The sequence below is a fragment of the Echeneis naucrates genome, chromosome 17, assembly GCF_900963305.1.
Source record: "Echeneis naucrates chromosome 17, fEcheNa1.1, whole genome shotgun sequence".
Classification (NCBI taxonomy): Eukaryota; Metazoa; Chordata; class Actinopteri; order Carangiformes; family Echeneidae; genus Echeneis; species Echeneis naucrates.
The window spans coordinates 13,420,536-13,440,439 of NC_042527.1; the positions used below are offsets into that span (position 1 = coordinate 13,420,536).

General features: G+C 41.5%; 3 protein-coding genes across 3 annotated transcripts; all 3 read left to right on the forward strand.

The window, feature by feature from the left end:
* The first annotated feature begins 915 nt into the window (after positions 1-915).
* On the forward strand, positions 916-2,136 carry LOC115058028 (forkhead box protein Q1-like). The gene has a single exon (XM_029525317.1). It carries the CDS (start codon positions 1,066-1,068, stop codon positions 1,912-1,914), a length of 849 nt encoding a protein of 282 aa, XP_029381177.1. The 5' UTR covers positions 916-1,065; the 3' UTR covers positions 1,915-2,136.
* Positions 2,137-3,420: 1,284 nt separating this feature from the next.
* Positions 3,421-6,231, forward strand: foxf2a (forkhead box F2a). The gene is made up of 2 exons (XM_029525136.1): positions 3,421-4,740; positions 5,736-6,231. Exons 1-2 carry the CDS (start codon positions 3,774-3,776, stop codon positions 5,909-5,911), a joined length of 1,143 nt encoding a protein of 380 aa, XP_029380996.1. The 5' UTR covers positions 3,421-3,773; the 3' UTR covers positions 5,912-6,231.
* Positions 6,232-11,132: 4,901 nt separating this feature from the next.
* On the forward strand, positions 11,133-14,385 carry foxc1a (forkhead box C1a). The gene has a single exon (XM_029525077.1). It carries the CDS (start codon positions 11,459-11,461, stop codon positions 12,875-12,877), a length of 1,419 nt encoding a protein of 472 aa, XP_029380937.1. The 5' UTR covers positions 11,133-11,458; the 3' UTR covers positions 12,878-14,385.
* The last annotated feature ends 5,519 nt before the right edge of the window (positions 14,386-19,904 follow it).

Here is a 19,904-nt window from a genome sequence, read left to right on the forward strand (position 1 = left end):
GATGGGTTGCTGAGTTCACATGACTCTCAGATGAACCGTAGTGAGTGAGGAGGGGATCATTATAACATTGTACTCACTTAAGAAGTATCTTCAATGGGTGTACTCACCTGTTGGCCTTGTTTTTATTACTGAGCAGTTGGAACCACATCACAAGTGACTCAAAAGTCTTTCAAAACCTCGAGGCAGTTCATTCAGAAAAAGGAGAAATCAGTGAGTGATTTGCTCAGTTGATCTTGTATTCCGACACTGAACAACAGGAAGGAACAGACCTAATATTTGTCTCAAGAGGTGAAAAGACACTAACACTGGTTTCTGTGTGTGCTGTTAAACTGGTGTGGACAGTTAAAGTTCACACCTTAGCAGGCTGTTTTGTTGTGAGAGATGCACAGCACCTGTATGTCTCAATCCTGCCCACAGAATATTTTAAATATCTTTTTCTCACAGACTGTAGTTACTAGATTCTAATCTAAGGAAAAAAAAAAGATGTAAGCGGATGTTAAGACTTATGTGATATATCTGGCAGTGATTATAGTTCTGCCTCAACCTGACAAATGATACTGAACTACCTGCAGGCACCGCACCTTGGAAATACAAAGGAAACATACGCCACCTGCTTGTCTCAGGTAAAATAGTCCCAAGGTGTTTGACAGGTCACATTTCACTGGTGAGACGGTCATAAATCTGTCCTGAATGTTGATTTCAGGTGAATATGAGCTCTTACTAATTGCTAAATACTTTAATAAATGGTCGTGATTACATTTTTTATTATGATCCGTGGTTTTATTACCGGCTCTCGTGCACGCAGTGCGAAGATGGTGCGATGCTCCAAATAATCTAGCCCCGCCTTCAGGGGATGGATCTGAGGTGAGCCGATTATAAAGTGCTCCTAACACGGACTGTAGGTGAGACCGGCTCTTAGTCATCTCGCAGGTATGACAGCCAGGAGGGAAAGAGTCGGATCTTGCTGCAAACAGTCTGCGTCTTGACGCACACCGGCGACCGACTCCACTGGTGGACGTAGTGAACAGGTCTCATTACAGCAACAGCGAAGGCGACCGAGGCAACATGAAGCTGGAGGTGTTGTGCGGGAGCCACTATGACATGAGGCACTGTGGGATGTCCAGTGATGCTGAGGGGAGTGTGCGCTCTCCTCTGTCTGCCGAGGAGGAGCTGGGCTCGGATGGGGACTGCGCAGCGCACAGCCCTCTTCCACCTGTCATGCCGTGCGGCAGCAGCAGCAAGTCCAAGCCGTACACACGGAGACCCAAACCCCCGTTCTCCTACATCGCTCTCATCGCCATGGCCATCAGGGACTCCCCGTGTGGGCGCCTGACTTTGGCGGAAATAAACGACTTCCTGATGAAAAAGTTCCCTTTCTTTAGAGGCAGCTACACCGGCTGGAGGAACTCCGTCCGGCACAACTTGTCTCTGAATGACTGCTTTCTGAAAGTGCTCCGCGACCCGTCCAGACCCTGGGGGAAGGACAATTACTGGATGCTCAATCCCCAAAGCGAATACACGTTTGCCGACGGCGTGTTTCGGCGCAGGAGGAAGCGCATCAACAGAAGTGTGAGCAGCGCGGAGGCGAAGGTGTCCGAGCGCGCACAGGAGCCGCTGAGCACCGCGCAGTCCGCGGCAGCTAACAAGACCGACCCATGCGCCAAGTTCACCAGCTCTTTTGCTATTGATAGCATCCTCAGCACACCCTCCAAGAAGGACTTGAACAGGGAGCCCTTTCCTCTCCTCCCTGCCTTCGTATGGCCTCGCTACACAGAACTAATGGCGCTCCATTCAAACGCACCTGCCTCATTTCCATACGCTAAGGCACCATGCCATGTGGAATCCTGCGCTATTGCGCATGTGTCAAACGTCTATGGCGTTGGGCTGCTTTCACAGACACTCCAGCAATATTAGAAATGAACTGTTTTTTGATGACGAGCTCATTAATATGCACTGATGATGGAGGAAGGAGAGGACATAAAGGTTTCTCGTCTGTCTCACAGTTCACATTGTGGTGGCTTGGTGTTATACTTTTTTTCTTATCGTTTCTTTTCAAATTGTAAATTTTATATACATACATTCTGTTGTAAATGTTACTGATCAACTTTTGTTTGTTTAATAAACGCTTTGAACGCACATACACTTTGACTGTTTTTGTGTCTGTTTCTGCCTTTATGATGGGATGATGTGATCTGTTTTTCATTCTTGCAACACAACTTTAGATTAGTTACAAAGCAGGCGTAATGGTTCCCGTTGAGCCAAATTGGGACTAACAACTGCATGAGACGTTAACAAAAAAAAAAGGCCAAAGCTATTGCTCATCTTGACCTGATCATGTGACTCCACCTAGCTCAGCTATTGGGATAGCTACAAGTGCAACTATGGCCTACGATAAATAAAGTCACCCCTGAGCTATGTAGCCAAATAATTATGATAACTAAAAACCTTAAATGCTTATAATAGCCACATCTTATATTGTTATTGGCACGTGGTTTTCCTCCATCTTTTATACTGCCAAAGTAAATTTCCTTATTAGCGTTTACATTAAAGCGTTGAAGAAGCCTGCTGCTGCCGGATAGGGGCATTCAATATTTATGTTTTGTGTCTGGCGCTGCAAATAACTGTCGCCTAAGACACTGCGCATGCGCGTGAAAGGGTTTATACAAATGGTACGTCTGCGCAAACTGGAGCAGGAATCTACAATAGGAAGAAATGTCTTCCAACTAGGCCCATTCTTCCGAGGATAGAAAATACATTTCCTTCAAATCAGCTGCACATCCTGAACTCAGCGGGGTTGAGAGTTTGATGTTGCTGATGCCGGATTGTGGTGTAATTGTTTGCTGTTTTGTGGGAGATCATTTCACGTTTTAAGTGTGCGCATCGGCTCTATCTGGACAACCAAGGACACAGAATGTCACTTACTGTAATGAACGTTATAGCCACAACTAATATTTTAATATTTTGCCATCCGATTCTATCCCTGTGACTTCAAAACAATACAATTCAATCCATTTCTCCAAGGATGTAATCCAGAGCCGTAAACTGACACTCCAGCGCTGTGTGTGGTATGTTGGCACGCTCTGATGGAAAAAGCATGCTTTCTCTCATGTCGCAAACCCTAACCCTGAACAGACCCCAAACAAATCAGGGCTCCCTCTCCTTTACACCCTTTCAACTTTAAAAACCACGTACAGATATTGCCACTTCTTTTTGTAGCTCTACAGACAAAATACGGACAGTATCTCAACTGTGTGTCTTCATTCATTCCCATTTGTCAAGTTATCGTGCCAAATATTGGCCTGACAAATGAGAGCAGAGGTGTTTTGGAAAGAGAGTGGTAGGAGGAGATTTGTCTTACTCTGCTGTGCCGTGTCCGGCTTCTAGTCTGGATTCTGGCCAGATGGGGAGGGAGTAGTTCCTGGAGATTTCTTGGAGGGATTTGTGGGATCGAGGGGCAGAGAGAGATTTAAGAATTGATAGGTGGTCGGAGTGTGTTTGGCCGGGTGGATATGCGCGAGCAAAATCGAGGATCTTTATTCCCCCCCTCATGTGGGATTATTGCCAGCAATGGACACAGAGAGGGAAGAGGCACAACAGCTGGCGTTTCTTGATTTTGGCGCTTGTAAACGCGCAGAGCATCGCACTGACATCTTTAATTGCCACCTTGGAGAAACTTTGACAGTATTTTAGTTAAAAGGAAGGTCAGCTGCTCGAGTGTCACAGAGACATCACAGAGATCGGATCCAAAAAAGAGAAATAGACATCAGACAACCATGACGACCGAGAGCTCCCAGCAACATTTGGATACATCCAACCCTCCGCGGTCCAGCTCGGCGGCCGGTGCCCTGAACGCAACTCTGCTGAGCTCTCAGCCAGTGATGGAGAGCACGCATGCTGCATCAGCTAAGGGGAAGAAGGGCAGCTCTGGGCTGAGGCGTCCAGAAAAGCCCCCGTACTCCTACATCGCCCTAATTGTGATGGCAATCCAAAGCTCGCCCACGAAGAGGCTTACTCTGAGCGAAATCTACCAGTTCTTGCAGGCCCGGTTCCCTTTCTTCAGAGGCTCATACCAGGGATGGAAGAACTCCGTCAGACATAACCTGTCTCTGAATGAGTGCTTCATAAAGCTGCCCAAAGGTCTCGGCAGACCCGGAAAGGGGCACTATTGGACCATCGACCCGGGGAGTGAGTTCATGTTTGAGGAGGGCTCCTTTCGCCGCAGGCCGCGGGGATTCCGCAGGAAATGCCAAGCTCTGAAACCGATGTACAGGATGATGAATGGGATCGGCTTCGGCGCGTCCATGCTGCCGCAAAACTTTGATTTCCAAGCACCGTCCAGCTCTTTGGCGTGCCATAACAGCTATAACTTAGACCTGATGAGTGCTCAAGTGCCGGGTGGCTACGAGGGGCTCGGCGGGGGACACCACGTCTCACAAATGCCATCAAGCTCCGGGTCATCGTACATGGCTGCCTGTCAGGGGGGCTCCAACGCGGACTATTGCCCAGACAGCAGCACCAGTCCCCTACAGTCCTCTCCAGCGATCGTGGGCGCTCTGGACTGTCAGTCGCCTTATGCAAATCCAGCCTCACACTGGAGCTCACCTGGTGTTCCCTCATACATGAAACAGCAGTCACTGGCATCGAACACTCCCTCATCTGCGCTGCACGCGGGGATGCCGTCCTACTCTCTGGATCAGGGCTATCTGCACCACAACACACGAGATTCCTCTGACATCTCAGGTAAAGCCACAAGCCTGCTTCATATTTTATTTTCTGATGTGCCTTGATGTGTCATCAGACCAAATATACAAATAAATAAAAAAAAACCCTCTGTGTGAATTAATATTTCATTGGATTTTCCAGACTATAAACACATTAAACTAGAAATATGCATGACAAACAAATTCACACATTTACGAAAATTAAATCTTCACGTTTTTATCTAGGTTGCATTGAATTAGAATTGCATAGGCCAACTGAACGAGTATTTGCAGATTAAGTAAGAGACAACAAATAGGCGTCAACTGATGTGATTGAGTTAAAAATTAAACAGGGTTCAAATTTGACCCATTGTTTGCAGTTGTATCTTAAAAAATTTTGGAAATATGCAAAAATAAAAAATACAAATATATGATAAAGTATACACGCTGTTACAAATATATTCTTATGAGTGGGGCAAAAAAAAAAACAAACAAAACAGTTTTAACATAACATCCAAGAGGCCTTTAACATGAGCCAGGGCCGCATGAAGCTTTTAACACTGGATTGATATGTATTATCATTGTTAAATATAATTTTCGTTTTACTGTTATTTAATAGATCCGCTGTCATCTATTTTAACAGTTGTCTATAATAATAGTTAATAGATAGATGCTTTGTAACTTTAACTTTTCGGTTCATCAGGAATATCTGGCAGCACATGTATGCCAACCAGGAATTGTTTTCACAACTTCTGTTTTTGGATTAAATCAGGAAATTGGAAATCAACAATTAGCGATTAAATGGTTGTATAACTTCACGGTTACCAGATTTGCGCGATAAAATCCTGTTTGATGATCCATGAAGCTTCAGCATTTTTGTTCTAATTCTTCATTCACGAAGCCCCTGGGTGAAACACTTCATAAAGGCTAGGGTTACCTGCAGCACATATTGCTATCATGTTTTATTATCCAGATCCAGCTGCTGTATCAAATTTTGAATTCAGAACCAACTTCACATGTCCCGTTTGTTTCCAGTGGGACTGTCTCGATATTCAAGCCACTCGGCTCCTGTGTGTGACAGGAAGGATTTTGTCCTCAACCTCAATGGAATCTCATCCCTTCATCCGAGCAGCGGGGGATCTTATTATCATCAGCTTCATCATCACCATCACCAGAGTGTCTATCAGGACGTAAAGCCATGTGTCATGTGACAGAGGAGGCGTAGCTGCATAGCTAAATTCAATCCTAAAGTGGAATTGGTCATTGTGACAAAAACCTGAGGTGGCTATTTTATCAGCGTGGAATTATGTGGACATTTACCTTTTAAACCGTCCAGTTGTGGTTGTAACATGGGGACTTGCTGTCGCACTTTGATTTACACGCATGGATAAGCAATATCTACATTTTTATTGCAAAAATACATAGATCACGTAACAGTTTTAATCTTTATTAATTCACCTAATTTTGTTTCCCCGATTTTAATGAAATTGTTGATTCCCTGCAAACACATCATTAAACAGATTTATTTTTATTTGGAAGTGTTTAATGTCTTTTGAAATAATGTTTCATATGAAAACGTTCAAATTCGTTTTTAAGCAGCAATGCAGTCTTTCCATTCTTTTCTCTTTTCTCTTACGTCCATAATAATAATGAAAATAATAATAATACTTATTGTTAATAGTACTACTAGTAATAGAAGTATGTCCAAATGTCACGTACAGAACCTCAAGAATGACTTCATATTTCTTCACATTTCTTGCATTTAAAAATTTTAGGATTAACAAAGGAAAAAAGAAAAAAAGACAAATTTTATGAATAAACACTTAGGTTTCAAAATTCATACTATATCAATGTTTGATATGTAAGTAACACCATCATGAAATCCAGTTTTTATGATTTCTTTATTTTTATTTCATCCTGGAAAGCTGGTAGACTGTCTGCTCCAAGTTCAAGACGAAACTGAATATGATGATGTTTTCTCCCTTTAATTTGTAAATTCTGCCTTTCCCCTGAGATATTTCATATTAAAAAAGCACAAAACACCATAAGTATCGTTATCAGAGTAATTCGCGCCGTAGTTATCCCCAATCTGTGATGCAGTCATTTGTATTAAATTAATTAGCAAACAGAAACGAAACAAAACGAGCAAAAAAAAAAGCTGTCCTACTGGTTTTTCACTGGACTCTATCGCCATCTAGTGGCAAATGAGAGTTGAAGGCCTCGAACAAAATGTCATCCATCCGTGACGGTAGATGAGACAGTTTCTCTTTTAGCCACATTCAAACACTAGGTATTTATGAAGATACTGAGCTTACCTCAGTGATGCACTGACACTCTGGGCTGATTCATAATGGCGGTCTGCAGAGCTTTACATTATCAGTAGTCCAACTATCCTTTTATGCATTCATTCATTCATTTATTCATTCATTCATCTCTCTATCTTCTACCCCTTATCCATTTCCAAGTCTCAGGGGATGCTGGAGCCAATCACAGCTCACTCTGGGTGGGGGTGGGGTCACCCTGGACAGGCTGCCAGTCCATCACAGGGCCAACAACCACTCACACTCACACTCAGACTTTCAGACAATTTAGAGTCACCAGTTAACCCAAACGTGCATTTCTTTGGACGGTGGGACGGTTCTCATGTAGAACATGTAGACCCCGCATAGATAGGCCCCAGGCCAGGAACCGGACCCGCAACTAATTCTTGTTGCAGCAGCGCTAACCACTATGCCGCCGTGCTGCCAGTCCAACTCTCCCACACTGATGGTCCATTTGTGGAGCAGTACACTGGTAAACAGTTGGTGTTTCCAGAAGAAGCCCAACTTGAAAGCTCCTGTTTTATTTCACGTGTTTGTATGAGCTTGGTGATGTCTCTGCTGTCAGTCGTGCTGGAGAAAATGAGATACCGTTTAGGCTTTCTTTGGTGGTACATTTTTTCCTAAGCTATGCTTATCCTAGCCGACCTGGGGAAGCCTAGTAAAATGACTTGATGGATTTATGCAAAACAGTCAGTCATAAAGCACTGTGACGTTCTTGTCTGCCTGGCAGACAGCCAATTAAACATTTCACGATAAGATACCGGATAGTTCACTTGATTTTTTTTCTTGTAAGACATTGAGCAGCAGTAGCATCTCTTTATCAAAATCATTACCGGTTATTGCTCCTACATTAACTACCAAGTTATCAAAAGTTGAAACAGTAAGCCTGGACCTTAAATCTAAATGTATCTAACTAAAATGTACAAATCTGAACCCATAAATGAGTAAGACATCTACCTGACCTTATTCATGCTAGCAAGTACATCTACATTTATTGATTTAACAAATACTTTCATCCAAAGTGACTTAAAAGTAAGGGACAACACTGAATGTTCATTACAGAAAATGGCAAATTAACTACTATAACTTTTCATTCAGGCGATGTGTGAGCAGATCAAACAAGTGTAGCCAAAGCAGAGTTGGAAAGAGGGACACTCCTGCTCTGATGGCACTTACTACAGTAGATCTGTGGTCCCCTGATGATAACACACATAAGCCTTTACAGTTATGGATATAGACCCAGAATTTACTCAGTAGACCAGTAACTGTGAACAATGAGATCAATGAGCAGTGGAGTGAGATGTGCCTTCTTGGGTGGATCAAAGACCCGACACTACATTCTGGAGCCTCTAATGTTGTGTTTGCTGTTTACAGAACATACAGTCGCCTTCAAAAGTCTGACTCTGTGATTGGATTTCCGCATGCTTGCACAACACTGTTTCTTACTGGCTGCCCTACAAAACTGATCGGAGAAATGCAAAACAGGTTGAACTGAAGGGTGATGGTGAAAGGAGCTGGCAGTTAGGAATTTTTCAATGGGCATCTGGCATATTAGTGGTTTAATTCAACATGTTACTGCAAAAGATAATACATGGATCCTAAGATCCCTGGAGGAGTGGATTCAAGTTGTCAAGTTGTCAAGTTGTCAAGTCTCTGTCAGTTGTCAGCAGTTATACAGTTATTGGAGACTGTCGAATGTTACAGTGTTACAGTGGTCCATTTGGGTTCAGTCAAGTCACTTGGTTTAGTGAGAAATAAGTTTTTTGCTTTGTAGGCCTTTATCCTTTTGCTCGCCGCGGAAGCCAGCAGTGGTATTGATATAAAAGGTGTTATTTCCTATGTGTGTTATTTTTGATCATTAATAAAATACTTTATATTAAATAAAAATGAATCCTCAATTATAGACAATCAACAACTTTTTAGTGAAATCAAACTTAATGTTACACCTGTTTGTGTGACAAAATATATGAATCATACTTGTATCTAATATGTATATATGACTCATTTTATTTAAATGTGACTTAGCAGCATTTGGATTAGGGCATCTCAAGTTTTCCCCCATTTCATATTTCTCTCTTATTCCCAATCACTATATGTAGTAGTAAAGTAAACCAGGAGGTGGCAGCAGTGTTTCAGAAATGTTTTCTTGGTCCATAAAAGACTCCTAAAATGGATCAAACTGCCACTAGCAGACACGCTGGAGAAATACATATTATCTGCATTCATCTGATAAGTCAGTATTAGTCAGTTTTTAAAATTCCGCCTTTAAATCGGCTGGTGTGGATTAAAGTCGGGACATACTGGTCTAATAATCAACTCTAATTTACTTAAATCGGCGGGATTACTGTAAGAGCAGCCAAAACAAAACAAAAAGCAACAATCTGAACGCTAGAGGGAGCCAAATTCTCAGTTATGATGAACCTCCCTCTCCCCCACCTCTCGCTCTTCCTATTAAAATCGCAACATTATCTTACACTGAATTAAGCATTCATGCCCTCAGCAGTATTTTAGATATGAATTTATACATAATTTATCATCTTATTAATATATTTATTATATCAATTGATTGACTACTTATTATGTCAACTTTTATTGAAAGGCGTAGCCCTAAAAAAAAAATTACGAAAATGTTAATGACATGAAGAGAATATGAGAAGAATAATAATATGGCCTTCATTAAATGAAACTATAGTCCAAAATAGATTTTCAACAGTCCACCATAAAAGTATTAATAATAATAATAATTAATAAACAACGATAAAAATAGGCAATGACTATTATAATATTCGCCGTTGCTTTGTTATTATTTGACACTTATTTGTGTTTTTATTCTCTTCGGTTTTCCATGCTGTAAATAATAATAAAGAGTTAAGGAGGACTCGATGGGCAGGCCGTAGTATTAAATGGAAGGCCCATCGTGAATTGTATAAACAGCCCAGGGCGATGGAAAAAGTTCATACCCGGGTCCATGTAAGGAGAAACCGGCGCAGCACCAGGCCACTGCACGGCCTTTTAATTAAGACGACCTGCTGAGGATTACAGAGATACTGGGATTGTAACTTTGCCTCACAATGACCATTTGCAATTTCATGCACAGTCGCCTCTGACAGCAGGGCGATGCAAGAGCAGTATTACTGACTCTTCTTCTCTCTTTGGTCAAAAGTGCCTCCTTTTGTTTTACTCCCCCAAAATCCAGCCTCAGAATTAGTGAAAATCTACAGACTGGTATAAAACACCTCATAAAAGCCAGATATTTTTAAATGAAAAAATTGTGACAGTTATATATGTAAATGCTCAGTTTTGTTGGTCCACTTAATATAATGATAACTTCTCAGGAGGCCTGTCTTTTTACAGCAGATCAGATAAAAGTTGACGAAAAGCCCCACACAGCTATAAGGTGTCAGGGTCGTCCCTGTTGGTTCAGTGTCTTTAAACGCGTTTTTTGAATAAACCCTGAGCCCAAAATGTATTTAATTCCCGCTTTAATGAGAAATTTCACTTCACCGCCCACAGACAGCGACGCGAGGCCCCTATTGCTTTGATCTGCTGCTGATGTGGAGTCTTAAAACTAATAAAACAATTTACAAAAATATATTTAAGCCCCGCTTAAGGGACAGTATTGGGTTTACCGTCGTTACCATATATGAATTAAACGAGAAATAGTGAGAAAAAAATGGTTGAACTATTTATTAATAGAGCATGGCAAATAAGTACACTGCATGCTTTGCCTAAAGCGTGATATTTCTTTTTTTCTTTAAAAGAGGAAAAAAATGTCCAAATGAATTTATGCCTTTAAAGCCAGACTAATTTCTAAACACAGAACTTTTCAAATTTGAGATATAACAGTTTCCGTTTTGCCAAGACAACTCCAGGTTGTGATAGAGGATGTGTGTTTGCGTGCACACTCCGTGAGTTTGCCCTGTCACGTCTGAAGTCCCGGCTGCAGAGGGGCTGGGAGTTACCGACACCTTCTCTGGTTTTACTAAAAGCCTCTGAGTGTGGCCGCTCTCCCCTCTGCGAGACTTCCCATTGGACGGCCCGAGCGCCTTTTCGGGGAGGAGCTCCGACTGGCAGCAAAAAAGGAGGAAAGAATTTAACTGCGCAAGAAGTCCTGTGCGCTGACGGATGTCCAAAGTTCAGAACTTTTTCAATGTGAGTTTCATAGCAGGCACAGAGATGTGGGGACGGCTTAAAGGCTGCTGAGATCCAGCGCTCTCCACTGCTGTTTCGACTTTTCTGTCCTTTTCTCTTTTTTTTTTTTTGCCTTCTTGAAGTGAGTGAAGTGAGGAGCTGAGATTTGAGCGCCCCAGCCTTCAGAGGAGGGAGAAGTGGAGCTCTCCGTCTGCCTATTTTGGAGCTATAATTTCATTTCAATTTTAACATTTTTTATTTTATTTTATTTTTATTTTTTATTTTTTGCCGGATCAAAGTGAAGACATGCAGGCTCGGTATTCCGTCTCCAGTCCCAACTCGCTGGGCGTTGTGCCGTACATCAGCAGCGACCCCAGCTACTACCGGGCCGCTGCCGGTGGGGGATACACGGGGATGCCCGCACCTATGAACATGTACTCCCATGCGGCTCATGACCAGTACCCCGCCAGCATGGCCCGGGCATATGGACCGTACACCCCCCAGCCTCAGCCCAAGGATATGGTCAAACCTCCATACAGCTACATCGCGCTCATCACCATGGCTATTCAAAACTCGCCTGACAAGAAGGTGACCCTCAACGGGATTTACCAGTTTATCATGGAAAGGTTTCCATTTTACCGAGACAACAAGCAGGGCTGGCAGAATAGCATCAGACACAACCTGTCTCTGAATGAGTGTTTTGTCAAGGTGCCCCGTGATGACAAAAAACCCGGTAAAGGCAGCTACTGGACGCTGGACCCGGACTCGTACAACATGTTCGAAAACGGGAGCTTCTTGCGGAGGAGGCGGCGGTTCAAGAAGAAGGACGCGCTGAAGGAGAAGGAAGAGCGGCTGCAGAAGGAGCTGCCCCCCCGGCAGCAAGGCCGGGAACAGGAGCAGCCGGTCCAGGGCTCCCAGCCGGTGAGGATCCAGGATATTAAGACCGAGAACGGCACGGCTACGCCGCCGCAGGCCGACTCGCCCTCTTTGAGCACAGTGCCCAAAATCGAGAGCCCGGACAGCAGCAGCATGTCCAGCGGGAGCCCTCACAGCATCCCCTCCAACAGATCCATCGGCATGGACAGCTCCGAGCACCACCAGCACCACGGCCAGGCCTCCACACAGGGCTTCAGCGTCGACAACATCATGACCTCCCTCCGGGGGTCCCCGCAAGGGGCCACAGAGCTCACCTCCAGCCTCACCGCCTCCACCAGGACAGGTATAACACCGTCTTTGTCCTTAAACTATTCTCCAAGTCAGACATCTGTCTATAGTTCACCCTGTAACCAAAACTCCATCTCCACTACCTCCAACGCAACCTATCATTGTAACATGCAAGCCATGAGCTTGTACGCCGGGGACAGATCTAGCCACCTGGCACCGAGCACCACCGTGGACGAAACGTTGCCAGATTACTCAGTCACAACCACCTCATCCTCTCTGACCCACGGGAATCTAAACTCTGGGCAGGAGGGCCACCATCCCCACCAAGGGAGGCTGACCTCATGGTACCTCAACCAGGCCGGAGACCTGGGTCATCTGGGCGCAGCTTACCCAGCACAGCAGCAAAACTTCCATTCAGTCCGAGAGATGTTCGAATCCCAAAGAATTGGCTTGAATAACTCGCCGGTGAATGGGAATAACAGCTGTCAGATGTCATTCCCACCGAGCCAATCCATCTATCGCACTTCGGGAACTTTCGTGTATGACTGCAGCAAGTTCTGACCAAAACAAAAAAACAAAAACAAAATCAAAACAAAACCAAAAAAGAAAGAAAGAAAGAAAGAAAGACACGTGGTCAACGTTTTTCCTATTTTCCTCAAGATGTTTGAACTCTCAGTAAAATTCTCTAATTTTTTCGTTTTTTTTCACCACCTGTCCACTTCACATGGACTATTATGAGACAGAAAACAAAAACAGAAAAGACTTGATCTTGTTTTTTTTTTTTTCCCTAAAGAACAGTGTTACCGCAAATAACACGTAAGTCTCTCTTTGCTTTTGTGGCTTCATGTGATAGCCTACGTTAAAGATATGTCAGTTTTCATGGACGTATAAATTGCATATAGTAATTTATTTCTAAACTGTAGCCGAATATTATGGACCAAACACCAAACAGTGTTTCTAAATTGAATTGCCTTAATTGTCCAAAATAAAAAAATAAAAATAAAAATAAAAAAAAGGTTCCATTATAAAAGTAAAAAAGGAACATGTATATCGCCGTACTATTTTAAAGATTCTTCATTTGTTGAAAAGTATTTTGAAGGATTTGTTTTGTTTGTTTAATAAATTGTCATTTTATGTGAGTTAACGTTACGCCTCGTTTCTTGCAGACTTGAATACAGGCTAGTGATAGTTTACACTCAGTCTGACCCGTGTTAGTTCTGTGTGGAAAGTGAATAGACTTTAATCTGATCTGACCATCTAATGATGGCGTGAGTTCATCACAAGTCAAAAATATATTAAAGAAACTTGCATATGCTTAAGATTCAGTCCTTCTTGACAACAAAGGCTCGTATTGATTTACTTATAAGAATGATAATAGGCCCTTGCACATTGCATTATCATAATCTTATCTGAAAATCGAATTTAGGAAAAAAAAAACGCAAATTACAGCCAACCGGTTTTGCGCACGTCCAGAGAAAATGCATGTAAAGAATGGAACTTTTTCAAATTCAAGCTTTCGACTTGAATTGATATTTTCATTGTCACTTTTGAAATGTTTATGAGAGGCGATTGCAGATCAGGTTGACCCCGAGGCCTAGACCTGGAAAACAGCCCTGCACACAGCGCCACTTTGTTTTGGATTGCAGTGTGTTTACTGGCGTGTGCTTACTTAATACCATAGCACACATGCCAAAGATAGTCCCGTTGTCACCTCACTTTTGATGTTTCAATTCTCACCAGTCTGAAGTGACACTGACGAGACTGACGGCCACGTCTTGGTCCGCATTTTCCTCCTGATTGCTAGCAGTGTTTCCATGTTTACTTGCAAAAAGGGGTAGAAATTGGATTTACAAGTTCAAAGTGTCACATCGAGGTTTTATTGTCATTCTAATTGGAAGTGCTTTAAAACATATTTTTAACAGGCTTTAACGGTGGCTTTCCCTCAGTTTGACAGGGAATCAGTCTGTTTTAATCACATTGAATGACAACCCAGAAACTGCGCCCAAATTAGCCTTTATGTATTATGCAATACGAATAATTTAATATATGTAATTTAAATACCACATATCTCTTCAAGTAAAATTGAAACGTTATTTAATTTTATAATTTTGCCTCTCATGAGTAGAGATAAAAACAAATATTTTTTTTAAATAATGACCCAAATGGCAACAATGTTAATAATAAAAATAATAATAATAATAATAATAATAGTTATGACATAGCACCTTAAGTTTTACTAAAATGCTAACTTTATAATAATAAAAACTAATGACAGGTTGAATTAAAGCAGTATTGCCCATCAAAAGATATGCTGACAATACAATATTATTAAAACATATTAATACATAGAGATAATTTGCACATTTTATTTCCAAACCACGATGTTTAATTTACTCACAACTCTTCTACTGGCAAATAGTACGAGGACAGTTTAGATGCATTTAGCACGTTTTCTCCCAAAGACAGAGATAGAGACAGAGGGGGGTGGCAACTTGTGTCACAGACACTAAGTCAGAATCCGGTGATGAGGAAAAAGCCTGTCATACTCCACCATGTCAGACGTGATTCTGAAACCCTCTCTTTAAAATGAAGGGTTATATAAACGGGCTTATTTCTCAAATATCTTTAGGTTACTGCAGGTCTTTCAATCAACAGGTTGAGAGCGCCCACAACAGTGGAAAGATTCATCAGACCAAACCATCTTGAGGTTAACTGCAGGATTTATCGCCATGATCCATATTTGTCAGCAAAATAAAACGAAAAAAAAAAAAAAAACACAAACAAACAAAAACAAAACAAAAAACAAGAAAATATGAGTTATTCAATACAGCCGCAGTGAAATTCTTGCTCGTGTGTTTCTCCCAGCTCTCCGATTGCACCAACTACAACCAGGCTCATAAAAGTCATTAGATACTTTCCCAAGTATAAGCCCAATAAACAAACGTCCTGTTAGTCCAAAGATTGATGGCGCCCTCACAGAATAGACCAGGTCAGGAAGAAATAAAATTCAATCAGAGAGCTGGAATCGTTTTTCATGGGACGGAAAAGGCAGAGAGGGAGAAGGAGGTCAATGAGGAGGATGTCGGTCGCCAGAGCACCATCAACATTATAACAGGACATACAGCAGAAAGAGCGAGAGAGGTACACTTTAACTGTAATCACTGTAAATAACTACACAGAGAACACGTGAAAAATAAGGAGGCTCCAAATTACAATATGCAGAAGTCGGACAGATTCATCATTTTGTCCGGGGATTTAGTTGATATTGTGATTAGCACCGAGCCTATAGTTTCCTTTGGAGCCCGGGGCCCTTCATCCACAGGGGCCCCGCAGCAAAAATGGTGCAAATTGAATTTCACTTTCATTTCCCTTTTCAGGGAAAAGAGGAGAAACTCTAATGTTTTCTATTCGTATTTCCACAGTTAGGTTGTGCCCATCTTAAGTGCGCACTGTTGTGACAGTCTTGTCAACAACAACAACCACAACAGTATCAAGTCTAATCAGATGCTGCATGTGACTTCATCTCTTGCACAGGGGGCCCATGTCACCGCGGCCCCTCAACGTAAAGAGACTTGTGGACCTTGTTTGAGTCTGTTTATTCTGTTTGCTTTTTTCCCTCACAAAGGTTCCGCCACATTCCCGAAAACGCACTACTTTCCTCTTAGATTTGGGTCGAATAGAAAAGACGAAAGCGTCTGAAGTGATCGCGACTTGAATATTCAACAAATCCAAACCGCATTTTAATTTATGGGTGTCTTACTTGTTGGTTTTTCAAATAATTTATGTACATAAACGACCATTTCATGGTAAATAAATTAGTAATGCTTTCGTGATTTAATTTAAAGATAAGGCAAGTATAAGGGAAAACAAACAGATCAAAATAATTATTCTGAATTCAAATTGACATGAGTGGCCCTTTACCATCTGGCCTCGTTTGTTAGCCGGTGTGTTGGAGGTCAGACCAAAAAAAAAAAAGAAAAAACAAACCAAAAAAAAACTGCTCCCCAATAACATTATTATTATTATTATTATTATTATTATTAATAATAATAATGATAATAATAATAATAATAATAATAATAATAATAATAATAATAATAGTAATAATTATACTGTGGATACTTATATGAACTTATCCACAAATAAAAAATCTAACCCTTCAGTTTCGCAGCAGGCTTTGGCTCATCGAGTCTGTCCAAAGTGCAAATGAGCGTTTATAGGATATTTAATTACAGTTATTGGTAATTGAGCTGTATTTTACGTTTTGAAATAGAGATGTTCTATTTATTTGATAGAAGTTGCATATACTGATGGGTTTTTGAAGTTGACGCAGACTGTATGAACCAGGCGAGATGAAACTCTCCCACACTTTCTGCTCCTTTTAAGGTCGCATGGATAGTTAAAGAGCAGTGAGGCTTTAGTCTATAATGTTGCCTTTTTTTCTTTCTTTGGTAATCTGGGGACCGATGATTATTCCAGCCTTACTGGTCGCTAGCTGTGCGTAAAATGCAACCTCAGCCGGGCCAAAGCTTTTCCCAGAAGGCATCTCTCTGCGAGGCAACCCGCAAACAGAGATGCAGCGCGCAGGCTGGTCACGCATCCTCTGTTGGGGGGGGGGTGAGAAGGGGTGGGGGGGGGGTGTGCACTGGAATCTCTGAGCCCCTGTAGACTATGTGCACCTGTATGGCTGTAAGTTGACCAGCTCAGCTCGGTGTGGAAAATACTGTTGTTTTTTTTTTTAACAGTGCTGGCTGTGCGGCTCACTGCGCCATATGTTTCTAATTAAGAGCCCATAGACGCAAATGTTGTCTGCTCTGCGGCCAAAACGAGTGAAGGGTTGGAGGTACACCGCTTGTCTCTCGGAGGGGAAATACGACCGCCGCATGCAGCCTCTTTTAAAGCGTCCCATTTTAAAGACGAATGATAATCGCCAAGAAAAAGATCCACTCGTTTCTGTCCGAAGGGGCATAGCGATGAGGTGTAAACAACGGACTCTGGATGAATTAAAGACTTTTAAAAATCAGCGCGATTGGGGAAAAAAAACAACTCCTGGGGACTTGGATGGTGGGATAATGGGGTTCTGTGTGAATTCAGTCCGGAGGGAGGGGGTGAGGAGGAGGAGGGAAATGGAGGGGGGGGCGACCTGCGAATAACCCGACAGCCTTGGCGAGATACCTCCAAAAAACGAACAGGAGTTGCCTTCAAGTTACACAAAACCTGCTTTTCTGTAGCTCGTGCCTGCGGTTTCTAATTATAGCGAGTTTCTTTTTTCTTTTTCCTCTTGAATTACCTAATTATACCGACATGGTATATAGGAATTTATTGTCAAGAAGTTTCATTTTGTTAATATATTATTTTGAAGGTCATACATATCGACTTTACAACTTTCCGTTTTCCTTAAAATGTACGGTATTCGTATATATTTTCTTAATATCGTTATTGACTTATTTATTTTTTAAATATAGCTCACAGAATCATAATAAACAGAAGGAAGCGAAGGGAACATGGCGTTTATCTTTGTAAAGCACTGGATAAATAAGTATGTCCAACCACGTGTTAATCTCACCGGGTTTGGCATGTAACAAGCTGACTTTTCAACTCTTCAGATGATTTAACGTCCTAATAATTACAAATGTTTTTTTTATGTGCATCATGGTTAAACGGTTGGACAACAGTTGAGTAGATTGTCCCAGAAATAATGAAACTATTGCGTCTGATTTATTTATCTTTTCTTTTTCTCATTTGCAAAATACTCACAGTGTCTCCTCAGAAATACCAATTCTTGCAACTTCATTGCACATTTGTAACATACTTTATTCATGTAAAAAAAAAATTCGTTTTGGTGGACTCCTGATCTCAACCTCAAACAACTTGAACTCTGTAACTTGTGACTTGGGAGTGCCACTTTAGAGCCATGCAGCCTCTGCCATTTGAGCCACAGTAGCAGTTGTCTGTGTCTTTCGTGGGTCTCATATCATTTTATGATGCTAGGCCGCCACTGGGCTATGAAAACATCAACGGTAGACTGACACAAGAGCTGTCTCTTCTTTTAATGCCTGGACATGTTTTACAACAGAATTAAAATTACAGTCAGGCTCCGTAATTTTCTGGTTCCAAAATATAAAAAAGATACAAAGATTAAACTTTTTAAACTTCTGTTTCAACATGCTAAAAAGCTAAGCAATAAATGGTAATATAATGCAAGTGCAGAAAATATTATGAAGTGTTGTAGTAAAAAAAAAAAAAGAATAGATATATATATATATGTAAATAAATAAAAAATTAAAACAAGATAAATTATTAGATACTTTAAGTCATGTTGCTATCTTGCCCTCATTCTGTGCTGTTAATATCAGATAAAAAATATTTAGGAAAAGGGAATAAATGAAGATAATTTTGTAATGTATGCAAATTTACTTTTTAAAGATTGTGATGAAGTTTAAGTCCCACTCTAAAGAAATCTTTATGCACATTTTCAGCTGGTTGATGCTATCAGCTTCAACCTCTTTCCAGTGATTGCCACACATTTAAAATCAGCGATTCAGGTTTGAACCAAAAGAATACTGAGAGTGTCTGAAATGACCCATCTCAGTTTTGACCCCTACAGTTCTCCTGAGGAGAAGAACAGAGTGATCCTCCATCCAGAGGAAGAGACAGTGATGAATTGGGCTGCTGAGTAAATGTCATCCTCATACAGGAAAAAGTGGCTTCACACAGGAGGAGGATCACTGAGAAAAACAAACTTAAAATTTGACTATAATAGGGAGGGGATTGTGTTTGCTTGTGTGTTTATGTGTGGCAATAATGCCAGCTAACTGCTATCAATCCCTTTAGTCTTGTGTCCTGTGAAGTGCTCCACTGAAGAGGAGAGTTTATGAACTTGTGTGTATTAGGTTTCTTTGTGTGTGTGTGACCATGAAAACTGTTTGCACCAGACTTCCCTTTGAATTATTTCCCACATATTGCTTTGTGAGATCTTCTCTCATCTGCCGTCAGTGTTATTTTGCAGTTGAAATGGCAGCAGTGATTGTGTAATCAAAGGGAGGCAAGGTTGAGCACAGCTTTGTGCTCTCTGGGACACTGAGACCGCTCTAATCCAAAGCCCTGCAGTTGATTTATTAAAAACAGATTCATCTGATATTTTTCCTTTACACCCATGAAAGATGAAAGTATCTGATCACATATTAGCTCTGTCAATCATATGAGAAGGTCAGTAGGTTGTGAAGTTATCCGATGGAACAGTGTTGAAAATTCATGACTACTATACAAAGTCTGAATGTCAACAATAACACATCCAATTTCTCCTCAGTCTTTCCTGCCTTTATAACGCTGACAGATGCGGGTTAGTGATGTTGAGGCGAATCATCACATTAATTTCTGTTGCTGCAAATTCCATTGACAGTTTCCATCATATATTTCTATTAGTTATGTAATGACAATTCTTGCCAAGATTAAGATTATTCCAAGCTTGAAACCTGAGAAAATGGGAAATATCAATTTCCCTGTGGGTCACTTATAGCATGACTGATCGACTTTACCATGGTTGCAGTTTTATTCACAATACTGTGCTCCTGAAGAATGACTCTGT